The 22,573-nt window shown below is 42.2% G+C and overlaps 1 protein-coding gene across 5 annotated transcripts in view; it reads left to right on the forward strand.

Moving 5' to 3' along the window:
• LOC115158107 (CREB-regulated transcription coactivator 1) overlaps positions 1–21,094 on the forward strand; it is a 29,045-nt gene extending 7,951 nt beyond the window's left edge. For 2 of the 5 annotated variants that reach the window (XM_029706657.1, XM_029706656.1), the window contains 13 exons: positions 2,918–3,034; positions 3,570–3,695; positions 3,922–3,983; positions 4,240–4,334; positions 4,908–4,984; positions 5,066–5,109; positions 5,423–5,646; positions 7,009–7,157; positions 16,299–16,523; positions 17,094–17,192; positions 20,150–20,236; positions 20,383–20,557; positions 20,850–21,094. In XM_029706657.1, coding sequence (XP_029562517.1) covers positions 2,918–3,034; positions 3,570–3,695; positions 3,922–3,983; positions 4,240–4,334; positions 4,908–4,984; positions 5,066–5,109; positions 5,423–5,646; positions 7,009–7,157; positions 16,299–16,523; positions 17,094–17,192; positions 20,150–20,236; positions 20,383–20,557; positions 20,850–21,061 — 1,692 coding nt within the window. In that variant the 3' untranslated portion in view covers positions 21,062–21,094. The remainder of the gene's footprint in view (positions 1–2,917; positions 3,035–3,569; positions 3,696–3,921; positions 3,984–4,239; positions 4,335–4,907; positions 4,985–5,065; positions 5,110–5,422; positions 5,647–7,008; positions 7,158–16,298; positions 16,524–17,093; positions 17,193–20,149; positions 20,237–20,382; positions 20,558–20,849) is intronic. The other 3 variants (XM_029706658.1, XM_029706660.1, XM_029706659.1) reach the window with 3 other exon arrangements.
• The last annotated feature ends 1,479 nt before the right edge of the window (positions 21,095–22,573 follow it).

Genomic DNA, 22,573 nt, shown 5'->3' on the forward strand with positions numbered 1-22,573 from the left:
TCCTGGTAGCGCCTCCATGCTCTGGACACTACGCTGACAGACACAGCAAACCTTCTTGCCACAGCTCGTATTGATGTGCCATCCTGGATGAGCTGCACTACCTGAGCCACTTGTGTGAGTTGTAGACTCCGTCTCATGCTACCACTAGAGTGAAAGCACCGCCAGCATTCAAAAGTGACCAAAACATCAGCCAGGAAGCATAGGAACTGAGAATTGGTCTGTGGTCACCACCTGCAGAACCACTCCTTTATTGGGGGTGTCTTGCTAATTGCCTATAATTTCCACCTGTTGTCTATTCCATTTGCACAACAGCATGTGACATTTATTGTCAATCAGTGTTGCTTCCTAAGTGGACAGTTTGATTTCACAGAAGTGTGATTGACTTGGAGTTACATTGTTGTTTAAGTGTTCCCTTTTATTTTTTTGAGCAGTGTATATTTTGACTTATTTAATCCTTTTTTGGTTCCTATGTGATTACATGTTATTTCATAGTTTTGATGTCTTCCCTGTCATTCAACAATGTAGGAAATAAGAAAGAAAATCCCTTGAATGAGGTGGTGTCACATTTTGACTGGTCCTGTATACATACATACATACATACACACACACACACACACACACACACACACACACACACACACACACACATACATACACGCATACCGTAATTTCCGGACTATTAAGCGCACCTGAATATAAGCCACACCCACTGAATTTTGAACATAAATAAGCCGCACATGTCTATAAGCCGCAGGTGCCTACCGGTACATTGAAACAAATGAACTTTACACAGGCTTTAACGAAACACGGCTTGTAACAAAAATAAATAGGTTTTAACGAAACACGGCTTGTAACAAAAAAAATAAAATAGCAGTAAGCTTTAGTTGTCTCATGCTGCTGTTTCCAACGTCTTATCATTGACTCATTAAGACCAAGCTCCCGTGCAGCAGCTCTATTTCCTTTTCCAACAGCCAGATCAATCGCCTTCAACTTGAAAGCTGCATCATATGCATTTCTCCGTGTCTTTGCCATGATGAGGGTGACAAAATGACTACCGTAATCAGAATGATGGGAAGTTTGAGAGCGCTCGATTTAATCTAAACAGTAAACAAAAAAGTTGTTTGACCTTAACCGGTTCGGCAATTTCATTGGTCTAATGAAAGCTTCATGCCGCCAAAAAAGTGAGCACGTCACAAAGTTTTTTGTTAGAAAAAAAAATTGAAAGCGGGTAAAATCCATATATTAGCCACATCATTGTTTAAGCCGCAAGGTTCAAAGCCTGGGAAAAAAGTTGCGGCTTATAGTCCGGAATTTACGATACATACATACATACATACATACATACATACATACATACATACATACATACATACATACAGTATCAGTCAAAAGTTTGGACACCTACTCATTCAAGGGTTTTCTTTATTTTTACTATTTTCTATACTGTAGAATAATAGTGAAGACATCAAAACTATGGAATCACGTAGTAACCAAAAAAGGATGAAATAATCAAGATATATTTGAGATTCTTCCAAGTAGCCACCCTTTGCCTTGATGACAGCTTTGCACACAGCGGTCTAAGGCACTGCATCTCAGGGCTTGAGGTGTCATTACAGACCCTGGTTTGATCCCGGGGTGTGTCACAACCGGCCGTGATCGGGAGACTCATAGGGCGGCGCACAATTGGCCCAGCATTGTCCTGGTTAGGGGAGGTTTTGGCCGGGGTAGGCCAGTGTAAAATAAGAATTTGTTCTTAACTGACTTGCCTAGTTAGTTAAAATAGTGCTTCATATCATGATGATACTCGTCTCGATCAATGAGAGAAGATTTTAAATAGACAAGATGGCGGCATACACATTTTTGGATTACTTCATGTAGTAAAACATTTTTTTTTTTTTAACTGAGCATTTCCTAAATTCAAACGAATCCTCTGCAACTAGACGTGGAAGTTTAGAAGGCACGTTGTCTTCCAAGTCGGGAATTTGGTCAAATTCTCTGTGCTACGCTTAACTTTACCTACCTAATAACTCCTATCAGCCATCTGGAACAGTAATAACAGTAGGACTATGCTGTATTTTTAATAGCTGCTTTGACAGCACCTAAGAACCTCCTCCCCCTCCCCAGCACCTAGTGTGTGTGTGTGTGTGTGTGTGTGTGTGTGTGTGTGTGTGTGCACGCTGAGGTTTGACAAATTTGCAAGGTTTGAACTTTGATGGCAGATACTGATAACATGGGATGAACTATCCTCTTGTAGACCTTTTAGTAATACGTGCAATGCAAATAATTGACTCGTTTCGGTTGGTTCATGGCAGTCATTCTTGTCAGTCTGATTAAAAAAAAAAAAAACAATGTCCATGTTAGTCTTTATTCATCCCCATAAAATCAGGCCTTTGTTTAATCCATCGTTCATGCAATTCATTAAAGCAATTGGTGATCTTAAACATTTAGTAGTTATTGCCAGGTGTATGGTGGTGAACCTGCCCATTATGAATATCATAAAGGAATGGTTTAGGAGTACAGAATGGATTTATGTTGTGGTTTTACAACATGGCTATTATAAAAAAATAAATCTAATTGAAAAAATAGAAACACCATTTTGACAAATCCAAGTATCCATCATTACACGGCGATGTCTTTCCTTATGAGATTGACACCCTCCAGCTATTAGGCTTAGGCCTACAGACTTTGTCCACACAGTGTTGACATTGCACCAACCTGATACTACCTCGAATCAATTAAGATATGAACAGTTTATGGGCCCATATTAACCTATGTCTTATCTCATCTGGCCTTTTTTAGATGTGGTCTAGTCTATTTTTAGCACTGTGGAACGTTTTCTATCAATATTTTGTGTGTAATCTTTCATGTATCAGTTTACACATCCATTCATGCTTTCATACAATTTTATTTTGCACAGTTGCAGTTACAGAAGACCCAGTATTTGCAACTAGGGCAGAATCGTGGACAGTACTATGGAGGCTCACTGCCCAATGTCAATCAGATTGGAAATAGCAACATTGACCTGCCTTTTCAGGTGAGCTCACAGCTTCTCTATCAGTTGGTAAAATGTTGTTTTTAATTTGCGTGATACAACAATTAAATCTCACCTGAGGGAAATTGTATCTTTCAGAGCTTCCATGATAGGCTAAGATTCACCCTCGCGTTACCCTATATTGTTAACAAGAATCCAATTCAAGAGACTTCTCTAGTATTTTACAATTTTGAAGACTTGTCCTGCCTTATCAGTATCGATCCACTGCATTTGTCTGGAAAACCAAGTCTCAGAAGAAAGCTAAATATGAGCATCAGACACTCTCACCCCATCTTGAAATGTTTAAAAAGATTCCCAAAAAACACATACAAGGAGCCTTTGTCATTGCTTTCTATATCATGGCTTTCCATTTATTTTAAACATTTTTGCTAACTTGAGTATGAGGGCCCATAGCTTGACCCATTTGAAATGAATACATTTGCACCATATTATATCAAGACATTTTAATTTACATTTTTTGTGTGTTTTCAAATGCCCAATTTTTCTTGTATGGTTGATTTTTGCGTATCCTGTCCAGAATTCCGCTTTGGACACCAGTCGGTCGACCAGGCATCACGGGCTGGTGGACCGTGTTTACCGCGATCGGAACCGTATAACCTCGCCCCATCGCCGGCCCCTCTCTGTGGACAAACATGGCCGCCAGATATCCTTTGTGTGCACTCAGTTTATTTTGGATTAGAACAGAATGGTCTTTACTAAACTTTTACTTAAAACAAGTACTAATTAAAACGGCGTGTGTCATTGTCAGATCATGCTCACAGTTAGACTTTGCACTTCAGTAGATGAATGCTGATAGGTAACTTGACCATTCAATTATATAGGTTTGATTTTATATTTCACCACCATTTTCATCCTTAACTGAGGTCCACATTGACAGCTGCCCCTATAGCTCCGTGTACCTCTCACCCCCACCGGATACCAGTTGGAGGAGGTAGGTCATTAATGTCCTCCTATTCAAAAAAAATAATACAAATAAACAAGTGTTTTTAGCAATTTCATCTACATTCAGGGAAAACGCAGTACATGCAACGTCTTTGTAAATTGCAATTTTTCAAATAGAAATGGCATGCTCAATTGAACTGATATTAAGTTTTACCTAGAGTCTGACACAGCATGCCAGATGTGAGGTTTGAGAATTAGGGGCCACAGAGACATTTTGTTGACCTTCATTTGTTCTAATGCCACAGGACAAACTCTGACTCAGCACTACACCAGAACACCATGAACCCTGCGCCCCAGGATGCGTTTGCAGGGGGATCACAAGAGCTCCAGCCTAAACGAGGTAATGGACGATTCAGTCACATGGACAAGGAACAGCTTCTATTTATTCAGGCCTGATTCGATTTATTCATGTATGAATCCACATGTCCATGAAAAGGATAAGCCACTGTGAAATCGTCTGGATAATTTATGACATGAAGGTGTTGTGTTCCACTAACAGTTTTTGTCCTTGTTGGAGCAGCTATTCTCTTTCGGTGAAGCGATCACATTTTGATTTGTGTTCAACCAACCACTGCTTACTGATGAGGGAAAGATTGTTGTAGTATTTTGAATTATGTTGTGCTAAACAAAGTCATTTTCTTGGATATGAGCTTATCTCCTCTGGGAATGGTCTCAATTGAAATTCCTCAAGATGACACGTGAAAATAGAGCTATAAATATGGTCTTCTGAAAACTGGAAGTATCTAGCTACCTGTCATGAAGATCTACCTGTTGTTTTTACTGTCCCCAAAACCATTATGCAGTTTCATTTCACTACAGGAAGAATGCTACACTGAAAATAATGCAATCAGTGTTGATTTGAATTGAGCTTAGTACCTTCAATTGTCATTTATTTGACTCTTTCCCCATTTAGTGCTGCTGCTTACAGTGCCTGGGACTGAGGAGTCTGAATCAGATGCAGACAAGGATACACAGTGGGATAACAAAAAGGTAAAGGAGCGAACATGTAGCCTAGTTGTATCAGTGCTTGCTCAACATTTTAGGGCTTTTAAAAGTGTACTTTCCCTTTAGAATGACTCATCAAGAACCAAGTCCTGCGAAGTCCCTGGGATCAAGTGAGTAATTGCTGCATCGTTCATCTGAATATGGTGCTCCGGCAGGACCAGACCATGTAGAAAGGTGCTTTGTGAGAAAGAGCTGTCCAGGGCATGCTTAGAATGAATTATGTCCAAAGACGAAGAGAACATGGGTCTGTGTGAGAGAGGACCTATGACACCATATGACTAGCAACTGTTATTTTAACACACACAACAACGAGAAATGTCATCATTCATAAAAACCAACAATTAAAAGTCATTTTATAATGGATTTTCTTTTGCCTAGTGCTGTTTTAGGAAATATGTATACCTTTTTCTTTCTCCCCTCTAGTATATTTCCATCACCAGATCAGGAAGTGAACACGTCATTGATCCCGGCCACGCTCAATACGGGAGGCTCCCTGCCTGATCTGACCAACATCCAGTTCCCCCCACCTCTGCCCACTCCGCTGGATCCAGACGACACTGTGGCGTTTCCTTCCCTTAACTCATCCAACAGCACAGGCAACCTGACCACCAACCTCACCCACCTCGGCATCAGTGCTGCCAGCCACGGTAAGTCATCGATGGTGAAATTAATGTGGCAAATTTTGATATTCAGATAAAAATGTAACCAAGGATACTCTACGGATTTTCATAAAAGCACCAAGCAAGTTCTGTAACCACCTGGTATGGCATCTGATTGTAAGGTGCTACAGAGGGTACTGGGCCGTACACACTACATCACTGGGGCCAAGCTTCCTGACATCCAGGACCTATATACTAGCGGTGTCAGAGGAAGGCCCAAAAAATTGTCAACGACTCCAGTCACCCAAGTCATAGACTGTTTTCTCTGCTACCGCACAGCAAGCGGTACCGGAGTGCCAAGTCTAGGACCAAACGGCTCCTTAACAGCTTCTACCCCCAAGCCATAAGATTGCTGAACAATTAATCAAATGGCCACCTGTACTACATACATTGACACCCCCCCCCCCCCCCCCTTTGTTTTTACACTGCTGCTACTCGCTGTTTATTATCTATGCATAGTCACTTTACAAATTACCTCGACTAACCTCTACCCCCGCACATTGACTCTGTACCGGTACCCCCTGTATATAGCCTCGTAATTATTTTTATTTTTTTCACTTTAGTTTATTTATTAAATCATTTCCTAGCTCTATTTCTTGTTCTGCATTGTTGGTTAAGGGCTTGTAAGTAAGCATTTCACGGTAAGGGCACTGCTGTATATGGTGTATGTGACAAATACAATTTGATTTGTTAGGGAGTATTTCTCTTTTGCCAATCTAATCCATCCAAGTGACAGGTTTGGCATATCAAGAAGCTGCTTAAACAGCATGATCATTACACAGGTGCACCTTGTGCTGGGTACAATAAATGTGCAGTTTTGTCACACAACACAATGCCACAGATGTCTCAAGTTTTGAGGGACCGTGCAATTGGTATGCTGACTGCAGGAATGTCCACCAGAGCTGTTTCCAGATAAGCCGCCTCCAACATCGTTTTAGAGAATTTTGCTGTATGTCCAACCGGCCTCATAACCACAGACCACGTGTAACTCAGTAAAATATTATAAATTATTGCATGTAGTGTATTTGAGGAAGAACCATTCATTCAATACTGAAAAGATTTCACAGAATGATTATGCATCAAGTTACAGAAACGGCATTTTCCAAGCTTAGGAAAGCTAGATGGGTGGGTACTTTATTACATAGTGATTGGCATATGTAGACGATTGCCAAAGTCAGATAAACATACAGCACAATTCACTAGAAAATCTGTTCAATGTAGTTGTGAAAATGTTACATAGCATTGCAGAAATGTACATTGCAGAAATGTTAAGTTGCACAGCAGCGCCCAGAATGAAATTAGCTGTAATTCAGAGAAGTCAGTAGTGCCTGTCCTTTTGTGTCTTGGCAGGGATCACTACCACCTCTCAGCCTACCATGACTGTGGCGGCCCAGCGTAGGCAGCCCACCCTGATCCCCCTAACCCTTAACGCAGACCCCCAGCCACAGCAGTCCCCGCAGCAGCTCTCCCCCACGCTGTCGCCCCCTCTCAACATCCAGGTGAGTAGACCCAACGTGACCATGCTATCCAATACCTGGACAGCAGGGCTAAGCATTATTACAGACTAAAACCTAAACGTCCCTTGTTGAATACAATTATATTTTAACTTTGCTCTACCGATTTTGTCCGTGGGGTTGGCTTTTATATAGGGCACATTTTATAATAGTGCTGGAGTTGGCTAAACAACTATGTAGACAGAAATTAAATTATAACTCAACCTTAACTTCAAAAGGAGAACTGGTGGAAGTATTTTTCTCTTACATGGCTAAATCCCAATTGGAGGTGAGCAAGCACTGCCTGGCAGATATGGTTTGGCCTCGTTTCCTGGAATGACTCGGCTAGCAAATATCCCTCGAGTAATTTAGTGCTTTCAATTGCTCTAAGAAGGCATTCAATCACAATGCTCCGAGTGTGAGCTACTTTCAAATGGAAAACAATAATCCTCCTCCGCCCATGGCTCTAGTCTCGACTGTTACCTGTTCTGACCATGACCTAAGAAAATCTTTATACAACATACTAAGCCTTTGTGCCACTGGGCAAAACCTAGATCCTCACAAGATATTCAGCCACTCTTGTAATACTGAGTGTACAAAACATTAAGGACACCTTCCGGATATGGCTTGGAACCTAGGGCTGTGGCGGTCATGAAATTTAGTCAGCCGGTGATTGTCAATCAAATAACTGCCGGTCTGATGGTAATTGACCCTTAATTAACATAAACACATTTAGCATCTCCTGGCTTCCACGCATAGCCTACAAGCCACTGGTGTAGACCTTGGAACATGTACATTTTAAAAAGTCTATTAAATCCATGTAATATAGCCTACAACTTCACAATAATTGTAAAACATTTTTTAGACAGGTCTAAAGAAGCATGATATGAAGAAAATATAGACTATTTCAGAAGAACAGAATCGAATACTCTGAGTTGTCCTTATGTTAGGCCCTGATCTGGCTATGCCATATGGCTGTCGGCTACACTAGTTCATTTAGCAGACAAGATTTGGTTAGAATTCCGTGGCATTATTTTATAGTATGAAGAATACAATTGAACATAGCTGAATTAAATAGAAAATATTATCTCTAAACGATTTGAGGAAGTGCGAACATGAGGCTATTCTGTGTTGAGCAGTTAACAAAGAAATTGCTATAGTTGAAGTCGGAAGTTTACATACACTTAGGTTGGAGTCATTAAAACTCGTTTTTCAACCACTCCACAAATTTCTTGTTAACAAACTATAGATTTGGCAAGTCGGTTAGGACATCTACTTTGTGCATGACACAAGTAATTTTTCCAACAATTGTTTACAGACCGATTATTTCACTTATAATTCACTGTATCGCAATTCCAGTGGGTCAGAAGTTTACATACACAGTTGACTGTGCTTTTAAACAGCTTGGAAAATTCCAGAAAATGAAGTCATGGCTTTAGAAGCTTCTGATAGGCTAATTGACGTCAATTGGAGGTGTACCTGTGGATGTATTTCAAGGCCTACCTTCAAACTCAGTGCCTCTTTGCTTGACATCATGGGAAGATCAAAAGAAATCAGCCAAGACCTCAGAAAAAAATTGTAGACCACAAGTCTGGTTTATCTTTGGGAGCAATTTCCAAACACCTGAAGGATACTGCGTTCATATTTACAAACAATAGTACACAATTATAAACACCATGGGACCACGCAGCTGTCATACCGCTCAGGAAGGAGATGCGTTCTGTCTCCTAGAGATGAACGTGCTTTTGTGCGAAAAGTGCAAATCAATCCCAGTACAACATCAAATGACCTCGTGAAGATGCTGGAGGAAACGGGTACAAAAGTATCTATATCCACAGTAAAACGAGTCCTATATGGACATAACCTGAAAGGCCGCTCAGCAAGGAAGAAGCCACTGCTCCAAAACTGCCATAAAAAAGCCAGACTACGGTTTGTAACTGCACATGGGGACAAAGATCGTACTTTTTGGAGAAATGTCCTCTGATCTGATGAAAGAAAAATAGAACTGTTTGGCCATAATGACCATCATTCTGTTTGGAGGAAAAAGGGGGGAGGCTTGCAAGCCGAAGAACACCATCCCAACCGTGAAGTACGGGGGTGGCAACATCATGTTGTGGGGGTGCTTTGCTGCAGGAGGTGCACTTGACAAAATAGATGGTGACATGAGGAAGGAAAATTATGTGGATATATTGAAACAACATCTCAAGACATCAGTCAGAAAGTTTAAGCTTGGTCGCAAATGGGTCTTCCAAATGAACACTGACCCCAAGCCTACTTCCAAAGTTGTGGTAAAATGGCTTAAGGACAACAAAGTCAAGGTATTGGAGTGGCCATCACAAAGCCCTGACCTCAATCCTATAGCAAATTTGTGGGCAGAACTGAAAAAGCGTGTGCGAGCAAGGAGGCCAACAAACCTGACTCAGTTACACCAGCTCTGTCAGGAGGAATGGGCAAAAATTCACCCAACTTATTGTGGGAAGCTTGTGGAACGCTACTTTGAAGGTTTGACCCAAGTTAAACAATTTAATGGATATGCTACCAAATATTAATTGAGTGTATGTAAACTTCTGACCCACTGGGAATGTGATGAAAGAAATAAAAGCTGAAATAAATAATTCTCTCTACTATTATTCTGACATTTCACATTCTTAAAATAGTGGTGATCCTAACTGACCTAAGACGGGATTTTTACGAGGATTAAATGTCAGGAAATTTTAAAAATTAAGTTAAAATGTTTTTGGCCAAGGTGTATGCAAACTTCTGACTTCAACTGTATATGCTTAATTTAGTTTTTTATGTAACTTTGGTTGTGATACAAATCTTGGGCTATATGTTTTGATTGTTTATACATTCTGCATGATTCGACTCTAAAAAGTATTGTGAAAGGCATGAGCTCTGCTTTGTTTTTTGCCCAGGCTGTACCCACTTCGTCAGTTTCTCATTCGCAATTTGACAAGCACTTGATAATGCCTCGAATTTCCCGACTGCATCCCCTTTGTGTGGCCGTAATGCCCCCTAAAAATATCCATGCCTTTTATGGCCGTTGTGCCCTGGACTGAAATAGTAGTAATTATAATTCCCTTCTCATAGCTGCATGCCGAAGCACCTCTCACTTACGTGGTTCTCCGTCACGTGATCGGGTCTATCCCACAGGCTACAAGTGAAGACAGACACATCAGGGACGCAACTGCGCGTGTCCATATCCAATTCCGAGGCGCATATTGACGATATAGGAAGAACTGTCCACATTTACGTTTCGTCAGGCATCAAGATGAGTAGGCCCAACGAACGGCAAAAGCACTAGCATATGTTAATCTACTATCCCCCATAGTACAAAAGTTGACCTATTCTGTGTGAGAAATAAGTATTACATATATACTGCTCAAAAAAATAAAGGGAACCCTTAAACAACACATCCTAGATCTGAATGAAAGAAATAATCTTATTAAATACTTTTTTCTTTACATAGTTGAATGTGCTGACAACAAAATCACACAAATAATCTATGGAAATCCAATTTATCAACCCATGGAGGTCTGGATTTGGAGTCACACTCAAAATTAAAGTGGAAAACCACACTACAGGCTGATCCAACTTTGATGTAATGTCCTTAAAACAAGTCAAAATGAGGCTCAGTAGTGTGTGTGGCCTCCACGTGCCTGTATGACCTCCCTACAACGCCTGGGCATGCTCCTGATGAGGTGGCGGATGGTCTCCTGAGGGATCTCCTCCCAGACCTGGACTAAAGCATCCGCCAACTCCTGGACAGTCTGTGGTGCAACGTGGCGTTGGTGGATGGAGCGAGACATGATGTCCCAGATGTGCTCAATTGGATTCAGGTCTGGGGAACGGGCGGGCCAGTCCATAGCATCAATGCCTTCCTCTTGCAGGAACTGCTGACACTCCAGCCACATGAGGTCTAGCATTGTCTTGCATTAGGAGGAACCCAGGGCCAAATTCACCAGCATATGGTCTCACAAGGGGTCTGAGAATCTCATCTCGGTACCTAATGGCAGTCAGGCTACCTCTGGCGAGCACATGGAGGGCTGTGCGGCCCCCCAAAGAAATGCCACTCCACACCATGACTGTGCCACCGCCAAACCGGTCATGCTGGAGGATGTTGCAGGCAGCAGAACGTTCTCCACGGCGTCTCCAGACTCTGTCACGTCTGTCACGTGCTCAGTGTGAACCTGCTTTCATCTGTGAAGAGCACAGGGCGCCAGTGGCGAATTTGCCAATTTTGGTGTTCTCTGGCAAATGCCAAACGTCCTGCACGGTGTTGGGCTGTAAGCACAACCCCCACCTGTGGAAGTCGGGCCCTCATACCACCTTCATGGAGTCTGTTTCTGACTGTTTGAGCAGATACATGCACATTTGTGGCCTGCTGGAGATCATTTTGCAGGGCTCTGGCAGTGCTTCTCCTGCTCCTCCTTGCACAAAGGCGGAGGTAGCGGTCCTGCTGCTGGGTTGTTGCCCTCCTACGGCCTCCTCCACGTCTGCTTATGTACTGGCCTGTCTCCTGGTAGCGCCTCCATGCTCTGGACACTACGCTGACAGACACAGCAAACCTTCTTGCCACAGCTCGCATTTGATGTGCCATCCTGGATGAGCTGCACTACCTGAGCCACTTGTGTGGGTTGTAGACTCCGTCTCATGCTACCACTAGAGTAAAAGCACCGCCAGCATTCAAAAGTGACCAAAACATCAGCCAGGAAGCATAGGAACTGAGAAGTGGTCTGTGGTCCCCACCTGCAGAACCACTCCTTTATTGGGGGTGTCTTGCTTATTGCCTATAATTTCCATCTGTTGTCTATTCCATTTGCACAACAGCATGTGAAATGTATTGTCAATCAGTGTTGCTTCCTAAGTGGACAGTTTGATTTCACAGAAGTGTGATTGACTTGGAGTTACATTGTGTTGTTTAAGTGTTCCCTTTATTTTTTTGAGCAGTGTATATAGTCTGGGACAGTTCTGGGATGCAATAGATCCCAAATGAATACAACTAGCATAAAAAAAAAATGTTTTAAGCAATGATCCTGACACAGCAGATGAGAACGTTTCGCTTAAAATGTTGATACACTATTAGGCAATTTCTTCATGTTGTAAGCGCATCAACGCGCCCACGGCAGTAAGCTATAAGCACGACTGTTCCATTAGCAGGGGGAAAAAAACATTCTCAAAAGTGACCATAAATGCCATTATGCATGTAATGCTTTTATTATAAAGGTGCATTTTTATGGTGAAAATGATCTCCCCCAAACTTGAAACGCACTCTGTGTGTGTATGCCAGTTAGGCTCTACACCTGTTCTAAAGTGGAGAAATGTTGGCCAAGTTATTTGGCCACTTTAATGTGATACAAACCTTATCAAAACATATAGGCCTATGGGCTAGGCTACATGAGGTGTGATTTGAAAAGGTTGTGCAAAAAAAGCATGCATGTTTCTTGCCTTAAGCTGAACATCATTCACAAGTGATGGGCTAATATTGTCACCATCACAATATTCCTGATTTAATCTTGTCTTTACATATGCAAAATAATATTTGTTTTGATTGAGAATGGACCATTGTCATGCACTTGTCTGGGAACGGGCAGCGGGAAAAAATATAGGACGCTTTTCCCGTCGTCCATTTTCATGCCAGCCTGGTAGGCTATACTCCTGTTGTAAAGTGAAGCAATGTGCTTAATATTAGGGAAGTTGAGAAATAAATATAGTACAGGCCATCACTCTGTTTTCTCATGCAATTGCATAGCCTATAGAAATGTTGCGCAACATGAGCTCATGGGCTCTCATAAAGTGTTTGATTAGATTTTCAATTACATTTACATTGATGTCAGAGTGATTAGAGGGACAATAGATTGTTGAGTACCAGGCAGTTAGCAAGTTTGGTAGGCTGCTTTTTATTTATTTATTTATTTATTTATTTCACCTTTATTTAACCAGGTAGGCTAGTTGAGAACAAGTTCTCATTTGCAACTGCAACCTGGCCAAGATAAAGCATAGCAATTAGACACATACAACAACACAGAGTTACACATGGAATAAACAAAACATACAGCCAATAATCGGTATCGGCGTTGAAAAATCATAATCGGTCGACCTCTAGTATGTTTGGCAGCATGAGTGAAGGATGCTTTGTTGCGATATAGGAAGCCGATTCTAGATTTAATTTTGTATTGAGATGCTTAATGTGAGTCTGGAAGGAGAGTTTACAGTCTAACCAGACACCTAGGTATTTGTAGTTTTCCACGTATTCTAAGTCGGAGCCGTCCAGAGTAGTGATGGCCATCAGCAGCATCAGAGCTTGGAGAAGCCTAGTTACCGTGACTAAATGATCATGTGGAATTTGGCTGCCATCATGACTAGTGACCGCCAGTGTGGCGATAGTACGGTCACCGTAACAGCCCTAGTTTCACCCCCCCCCCCGCCCTCAGAACAGCCTCAGTTCATCAGGGTTTGGACTCCACAAGGTGTTGAATGTGTTCCACAGGATGCTGGTCCGTGTTGACTCCAGTGCTTCCCACAGTTGTCAAGTTGGCTGGATGTCCTTTGGGTGGTGGACCATTCTTGATACACACGGGAAACTGTTGTGTGGAAAAACTCAGCAGCGTTTCAGTTCTTGACACAAACTACTACCATAACCCATTCAAAGGCACTTCAAATATTTTTCTTGCCTATTCACCCGCTGAATAGCACACATGCTCAATCCATGTCTCAATTGTCCCAAGACTTAAAAACCCTTCTTTAACCTGTCTCCTTCCCTTCATCTACACTGATTTCTATTGGATTTGACAAATGACATCAATAAGGGATTATAGCTTTCACCTGGTCAGTGTATATCATGGAAAGAGCCGGTTTCCTTTAATGTTTTGTACACTCAGTGTATGTTGGAGGAAAATGTAAGCTCAGCAAAAGGTGATTCATATTTTCTTTATTTTTAAGTCTTCATCTGGGTGCTATATACTGCATGAAGATATACAGTAGGTCATGTACAGGTAACTGCCAAAATAATGGAAACACGAGTAAATGAGGGAAGTATATTGAAAGCAGGTGCTTCTGCACAGGTGTGGTTCCTGAGTTATTTAAGCAATTAGCATACCATCATGCTTAGGGTCATGTGTAAAAATGCTGGGAAGACTATTATATTTGGCTCCCATGGCTATGCCCCCGTAGGGTGATAAATCCTCCATTCACAGGGCACAAGTGGTCACTGAATAGTTTGATTAGCATTAAAACTATGTTAACCATGTGCCATGGCCGGCTGTCACCAGATCTCAACTCAACTGAACACTTATGGGAGAATCTGGAGTGGCGCCAGAGACAGCGTTTTCCACCACCATCAACAAAAACACCAAGCGATGGAATTTCTCGTGGAAGAATGGTGTCACATCCCTCCAATAGAGTTCCAGACACTTGTAGAATCTATGCCAAGGTGCATTGAAGCTGTTCTGGCTTGTGGTGGCCCAATGCCATAAGACACTTTGTTGGTGTTTCCTTTTATTTTGGCAGTCACTTGTATGTTAAACCAGTTCGTTTTTACTAATACACTTTGGAAGACTGTCAAAAATGCGTAATTGATTTTTTTTAAGCACAGTGTTTTCCACAAGCACACGGAGTAGCCCCTATAGAAAAAAGTAGCCAGCCAGGATCCCCTGAAAAAATGTATCTCTAAAATAAATAGAAGAGATGCTCAAATAAGTTCTGGGTCCATACATGTTAAGAGAAGAGAGAACGACACCAGTGAAATAATTTTTGCAAGTGTTTGCAACTCCCTTTGTGATTTACAGTACGGTATGTCATTCATTCAAAAAAAATATACTTGTTTAACAACTGACCCACAGAATTCTTCTTAAAGAATCTTGTAAGAGTCTGCTGACTTCCACATGCTTCCATTTTCTCAGCTATCTGCAATACAGGTAGGAGTGAATGAAGCAGGTGTTTATCATGGACTTGGCTACACAGAAAGCAGTAGTTGACTACTCCATCGTAAACGCTGATTAAATAATTTGACCTATGCCGATTGTACAAATTATTATCAATACCTGCTCTTTCCATGACACAGACCATGTGAAAGCTATGATCCCTTATTGATGAAGTGGATTTAACAAGTGACAATCATTGTAGATGAAAGGGAGGAGACAGGTTAAAGTAGGATTTTTAAGGCTTGAGACATGGATTGTGTATGTGTGCCATTCAGAGGGTGATTGGGCAAGAGTTCAACAGTTTCCTGTGTATCAAGAATGGTCCACCACCCAAAGGGCATCCAGACAACATGCCACATGGGCCAGCGTCCCTGTGGAACGCTTTTGAAGCCTTGTAGTCAGTCCATGCCCCGACATATTGAGGCTGCTCTGAGGAAGGTTGTTCCTAATGTTTTGTACACTCCGTGTATAACTACGTTATATGATTTATGCATGACAAGGATATGAGATTGACTTTATTCAGTCAGTGCGACACAATTGCGAATGATAAAAAGTAGCCTTGTTTAATTTAAAGCTGCCGTATGTAACTTTTTGGGTGACCTGACCGAATTCACATTGAAATGTAAGTTATAAAACTGTCATTCTCATTGAAAGCAAGCCTAAGAAGTGGTAGATATTTTCTGTGCGCTATTTCTGTGCATCCCGTTCTTAAGTTTCGTTTTTGCGTCTTTCGGTTTTTTACACCAGTGCCAAACAGCTGAAAATATATTTTTGGTTATGGAAAATATATATCACAACGGTTTAGATGGTACAATAATTCTCTGCGCTATACTTGCTTTTTTTGTCACACATAAACTGAAATAAGGTGAACTATTAGCATTTTTGCAACCAGGAAATGGAGCGATTTCTGCTTAGTGCACCTTTTTTAAGTGGAAAAAGTACGCGGCTGAAATTGTGTGTATAGCCGGCGTTAGTGGAAAACACTGCTAACAAAGAGCGGTGCGTTAGTTACCTAACTGTAAATAAGTTAGTTGTTTCACCTGTTAGTTAGCTAGCTTACTAAAATGAATTGCATTTTAATTTATCAACCGCTCCTACACTATTTTGCTAGATACTGTAACCTTGTCCTAACACTGTCAGATACCTTGTTTTCATTGTTTCACCCCAAAATCTTGGCCTCTTTAGCCTGGTAAAGTTGTTTTTGTTTTTCTGTATCATTTATCAGGCAGTGGCGATGGAGGCCTTGACTCTGGAGCAACAGCTATCCCAGTATGCTTTCTTTAGCCAGCTGACGGTGCAGGCCCAGGCTCAAGTGCTCAATGACCTGCAGCAGCAGGCCCTGCCCCAGGGCATCAGGCTGATCACCCTGGCCACCACCACTGCCCCAACAGCCACCCAGTCCTCCCCGGACAGCCAGATCCAGACACCCGCAAGCGTCAACGTCAACTCGGTGAGTCAAACACTCTGTAGAAAGAGGACACCGGGGGGGGTGTGGGGTGTGTGTGACCTGACAAGTTCCAAGAAAAATAGTGTTGTAGTCCTTGTTTCGTTAAATGTTCTAAAGACTTAATGAACATCTCAGTGCAGACGCCTCTTGCACTAAGATGCAGTGCCTTAGACCGCTGCGACACTCGGGAGCCCTTATAGCCGCTTAACATAAATTAGTTTTATTTTGGAGGACAACAGGTAGAATGACTTAAGATCTGTGAAATTTCTTTACCCAAGTTTCTTCTGTTGAATTGAGTTTCCTGCTTGTCATTACCTTGACTGTTGAACACTTGACTTCCTTACTCATACCCAGTGAAATTCTAGCTTCTACAACCTTTGGTTCACTTCAGCAATGGCTGATTTGCTTTTAGTTTTTGTGTTTTTTCATTGGGAGTGAACTGGTCTGTGGATAGATGGTGTAGTAGTAGTTGCTTAAGACTGAGCCCACCCCAGACTGTCCTTGGGACCTTCTCTGTGTGCTCTTGCTAGTGTTTAGAAATTCTGCACCGGTTAACACTCTTCCCTCCAACAGTACCGCAATCAGACAGGCTCTCCGGCCAATCAGTCTCCAACCTCCCCAGTCTCCAATCAAGGCTTCTCCCCGGGCTTCTCCCCTGGCGGCTCGCCTCAAGTAAGGGCGAAACCACCAAGCTGCCTTGTTGGGGGAGGGTTTTTTGCCTGGAATTGGCTGTAATTGGTCCAGCTGCTACTCATCCCAGCCTCTCGCTCCCATCCATGGTGTCAGCAATCCCACCCCCATTTCCTCTCCTCCAGACCACTGCTCGATGTCTGCTTATCATATTGGCTCAGGTCTTTGAGTGTTGTCGCATAGCAGCTTTTTGTGTTTTTGCTTGAACCAAATGTACACAACATGGCCAAAAGTATGTGGACACCCCTTCAAATTAGTGGATTCGGGCTATTTCGGCCACATCCGTTGCTGACAAGTGTATAATATTGAGCACACAGCCATGCAATCTCCATCGACAAACATTGGAAGTAGAATGGCCTTATTGAAGAGCTCTGTGACTTTCAATGTGGCACCGTCATAGGATCCCACCTTTCCAACAAGTCAGTTCATCAAAATTCTACCCTGCTAGAGCTGCCCCAGTCAACTGTAAGTGCTTTTATTATGAAGTGGAAACGTCTAGGAGCAACAACTGCTCAGCTGTCACGCTTTACCATCTGGCAGTCCGACGGACAAATCTGGGTTTCGCAGATGCCATGAGAACGCTACCTCCCCGAATGCATAGTGCCAACTGTAAAGTTTGGCGGAGGAGGATTAATGGTCTGTGGCTGTTTTTAATTGTTCGGGCTAGGCCCCTTAGTTCCAGTGGAGGGAAATCTTAACCCTACAGCGAACAGTGACATTCTGTACTTCAAAATTTGTGGCAACAGTTTGGGGAAGGCCCTTTCCTGTTTCAGCATGACAATGCCCCCGTGCACAAAGCGAGGTCCGTACAGAAATGGTTTGTTGAGATCGGTGTGGAAGAACTTGACTGGCTTGCACAGAGCCCTGACTTCAACCCCATCGAACACCTTTGGGATGAATTGTAACGCCGACTGCGAGCCAGGCCTAATCGCTCAACATCGATGCCCGACCTCACTACTGCTCTTGTGGCTGAATGGAAGCAAGTCCCCGCAGCAATGTTCCAACATCTAGTGGAAATCCTTCCCAGAAGAGTGGAGGCTGTTATAGCAGCGAGGGGGGGGGGGACCAACTCCATATTAATGCCCATGATTTTGGAATGAGATGTTTGACGAACAGCTGTGCACATACTTTTAGCCATGCAGTGTATGTCCTGTGAATATGTAGCACCTACCTGGAACCTTAATTATGATTATTTTTAGTTTTGGATAGTCCAACCTGTTTGTAGCAGCTTTGGTTGTCTCCTGTTGACATGATTCATTTTTGGGGGAAATGTCCTGTTAACAAGGCTGTTTCAGGTGTGAGAAATGGGTTTAACTCTTTCTATACTGAACAAAAATATAAACGCAACATGTAACGTGTTGGTCCCATGTTTCATGAGCTGAAATAAGATGCCATAAATATTCCATATGCACAAAGCTTTTCTCTCAAATTTTGTGCACAAATTTGTTTATATCCCTGTTAGTGTACATTTCTCCTTTGCCAAGATGATCCATCTACCTGACAGGTGTGGCATATCAAGAAGCTGATTAAACAGCATGATCAGTTCCCAGGTGCACCTTGTGCTGGGGACAAAAGGCCAATCCAAAATGTGCAGTTTTGTCACACAACACAATACCACAGATGTCTCAAGTTTTGAGGGAGCATGCAATTGGCATGCTGACTCCAGGAATGTCCACCAGAGCTATTGCCAGGGAATTTAATGTTAGTTTTAGAGAATTTGGCAGTACGTTCAACTGGCCTCACAACTACAGACCATGTGTAACCTCGCCAGCCCAGGACCTCCACATCCGGCTTCTTCACCTGCGGGATTATCCGAGACCAGCCACCCGGACAGCTGATAAAACTGAGGAGTATTTCTGTCTGTAATGAAGTCCCTTTGTGGGGAGAAGCTCATTCTGATTGTCTGGGCCAGGCTCCCCAGTGGGTGGGCCTCTCCCAGGCCCACCCATGGCTGTGCCCCTGCCCAGTCATGTGAAATCTATTATATTAGTGCCTAATTTATTTGTTTCAATTGACTGATTTCCTTATGAACTGTAACTCGGTAATATAGTTAATTGTTGCATATTGCGTTTATTTTTGTTCAGTGTAGTTCTGTTTGCTGCTGTTCCTGTGAAAGATCCTACCTTTACAGCTGGCTACAGTAATGTGATCTTCCTTGGGAAACTAGCTTTATATACTGTAACTGTATATGTTCCACTTATTGTTTTTTTTGTTTTTTTTCTCAATTCCAAAATTTGTTTTGTTATATTGCCAAACTTTGACTAGTAATTAGGCTTGAAAAGTGGATACGTCACAACATTTGTCAAATGTAAGTATTACTGGCACAAGTCAGTTTTAAAGGCATGAAACTGTGTTACAGTTGCTAGCAGAGAGAAGCTGCAGAAGCTAATTAACTTCACCCCAAAGTTAGCCTAGCTAGTTAGCTAGCAAAAGTCACTTGCATTTGTTTGCAGTCAGTTTGCTAATAGCTACTGCTCCAGCACTGTTTTGCTAGCTCATCCCTCTAAAAATTACAAGATGGCTCATTCTGCAGTTATATTGTGACATTTGTCTTTTCTAAACAAGGGCCTATTGCTCTTGATTTTTTATGTTATTGTTCAGCTGTATCAAATCTTACTGCTGAAACATTTATGTGGATGTGGCTGTTATGAATCATGCATTCTATGGTTCATTTTTAAAACATGGTCTGAATAGGCATAATAAAGTGTTATCAGATGCTAGTGTCTATGCAGTCATGAACAGCCATTTGCTAACGGTGCTTGAATTGACTAGCTTGTGGATTGCCTCATGCTTGTGCTTTTTGTGATGTTTCATGACTTCATGTTCCCTTATATCCCTCAGATACCCAAGAAGAAGGCTGTACTGATTAGCTGTAGGCCTATTAGTTTCCATAACCCATTTTATTTTTACTCTAATCAGTGGTCAAATGTCTCTTTCAGCACATTCCAGTGGTGGGCAGTATATTTGGGGATTCATTCTACGATCCGCAGATAGCATCTCGGCAGACCAATGCTCTCTCCCACCAGGTGACTTAACCCACATCAAACTAGGACATGAATTTCACTGTCTCTATTTTCACTGCAACTCTTATCCATATTAGAAATTGTGCCTGATCTCTATATTCTATTACCTAACATCACTTATTAAATGTATGTTTCTTTCACTTGCCTAGCTCGAGCAGTTCAATATGATTGAAAACCCCATCAGCTCCAATAGCCTATACAGCCAGTGCTCCACCCTCAACTACACACAAGCAGCCATGATGGGCCTTACAGGGAGCAGCCTGCATGACTCCCAGCAGTTGGGCTACAGTAGCCATGGCAACATCCCTAACATCATTCTCACAGGTACTGAGCAGCAGCTGAGTCAATTAGCGAGCCTGTCATGTAATTTAACTTAGTCTAGGCTCTGTACACCTAATAAAGGGATTCGTTCATCCTGGCTTGATTATAGTGAATTGTTTTATGAAGGTTGGCCAGTATGAGGAAAACATGTGTTTTTGTTTAAGTGAATTGTATTTCGTTTTTCTCTTGTTATAGATTCTTTGAGTGAAGACTGTTACTTAAACAATATTGGTAGTTATCTAGCAGCTGCTTTGATTTACAAATGTCAAATGTTTTCCCAAATGTTGCATTTTAGTCACAGGTGAGTCTCCACCCAGCCTCTCTAAGGAGTTAACCAACTCACTGGCTGGTGTTGCAGATGTCAGCTTCGATGCGGACTCTCCCTTCCCGTTGGACGAGCTGAAGATCGACCCTCTCACCCTGGATGGACTGCACATGCTCAATGACCCCGACATGGTTCTGGCTGACCCTGCCACTGAGGACACGTTCAGGATGGACAGGTTGTAATGTAGAATACTGGCTGTGGTCAACAAAAAATAACCCTGGTAAGAAAGGGAAACGAGGCATGGTGGGGGTGAATCATCTCCCCAGTTTCATGGCCATTCAGCTATCTGATCTCACCTCACCCTCAAGTCCTTTCAAATAATATGCCATCAAAAACCATTGTAGAGAAGGACATGCAATGACTTGTTGGGTTTGGGAAGGGCATTGCTGTCATTTCCAATGAGATTGTTGGTTGGTCAGAGCTTTGCTAGCCTGCTGCGTTTTTATATATATATATACATACATACATACATACACACACACACACACACACACACACACACACACACACACACACACACAGTTGAAGTCGGAAGTTTACATACACTTGGGTTGGAGTCATTAAAACTCGTTTTTCCAACCACTCCACAAATTTCTTGTTAACAAACTATAGTTTTGGCAAGTCGGTTAGGACATCTACTTTGTGCATGACACAAGTAATTATTCCAACAATTGTTTACAGACAAATTATTTCACTTATTCACTGTATCACAATTCCAGTGGGTCAGAAGTTTACATACACTAAGTTGACTGTGGCTTTAAACAGCTTGGAAAATTCCAGAAAATTAAGTAATGGCTTTAGAAGCTTCTGAAAGGATAATCGACATAATTTGAGTCAATTGGAGGTGTACCTGTGGATGTATTTCAAGGCCAACCTTCAAACTCAGTGCCTCTTTGCTTGACATGGGGAAATCAAAATAAATCAGCCAAGACCTCAGAAATAAAATTCTAGACCTCCACAAGTCTGGTACATCCTTGGGAGCGATTTCCAAACACCTGAAGGTACCACGTTCATCTGTACAAACAATAGTATGCAAGTGTAAACACCATGGGACAACGCAGCCGGCATACCGCTCAGGAAGGAGACGCGTTCTGTCTCCTAGAGATGAACGTACTTTGGTGCAAAAAGTGAAAATCAATCCCAGAACAGCAAAGGACTCTGTGAAGATGCTGGAGGAAACCAGTAGAACAGTATCAGTAAAATGAGTCCTATATCGACATAACCTGAAAGGCCGCTCAGCAAGGAAGAAGCCACTGCTCCAAAACTGCCATAAAAAAGCCAGACTACGGTTTGCAACTGCACATGGGGACAGAGATTGTACTTTTTGGAGAAATATTCTCTGGTCTGATGAAAGAAAAATAGAACTGTTCGGCCATAATGACCATCGCTCTGTTTGGAGGATAAAGGGGGAGGCTTGCAAGCCGAAGAACACAATCCCAACCGTGAAGCATGGGGGTGGCAGCATCATGTTGTGGGGGTGCTTTGCTGCAGGAGGGACTGGTGCACTTCACAAAATAGATGGCATCATGAGGAACGACAATTATGTGTATATATATTGAAGCAACATCTCAAGACATCAGTGAGGAAGTTAAAGCTTGGTCGCAAATGTGTCTTCCAAATGGACCATGACCCCAAGCATACTTCCAAAGTTGTGGCAAAATCACTTATGACCACAAAGTCAAGATTTTGGAGTG

The sequence above is a fragment of the Salmo trutta genome, chromosome 22, assembly GCF_901001165.1.
Source record: "Salmo trutta chromosome 22, fSalTru1.1, whole genome shotgun sequence".
In the NCBI taxonomy this organism is placed as follows: Eukaryota; Metazoa; Chordata; class Actinopteri; order Salmoniformes; family Salmonidae; genus Salmo; species Salmo trutta.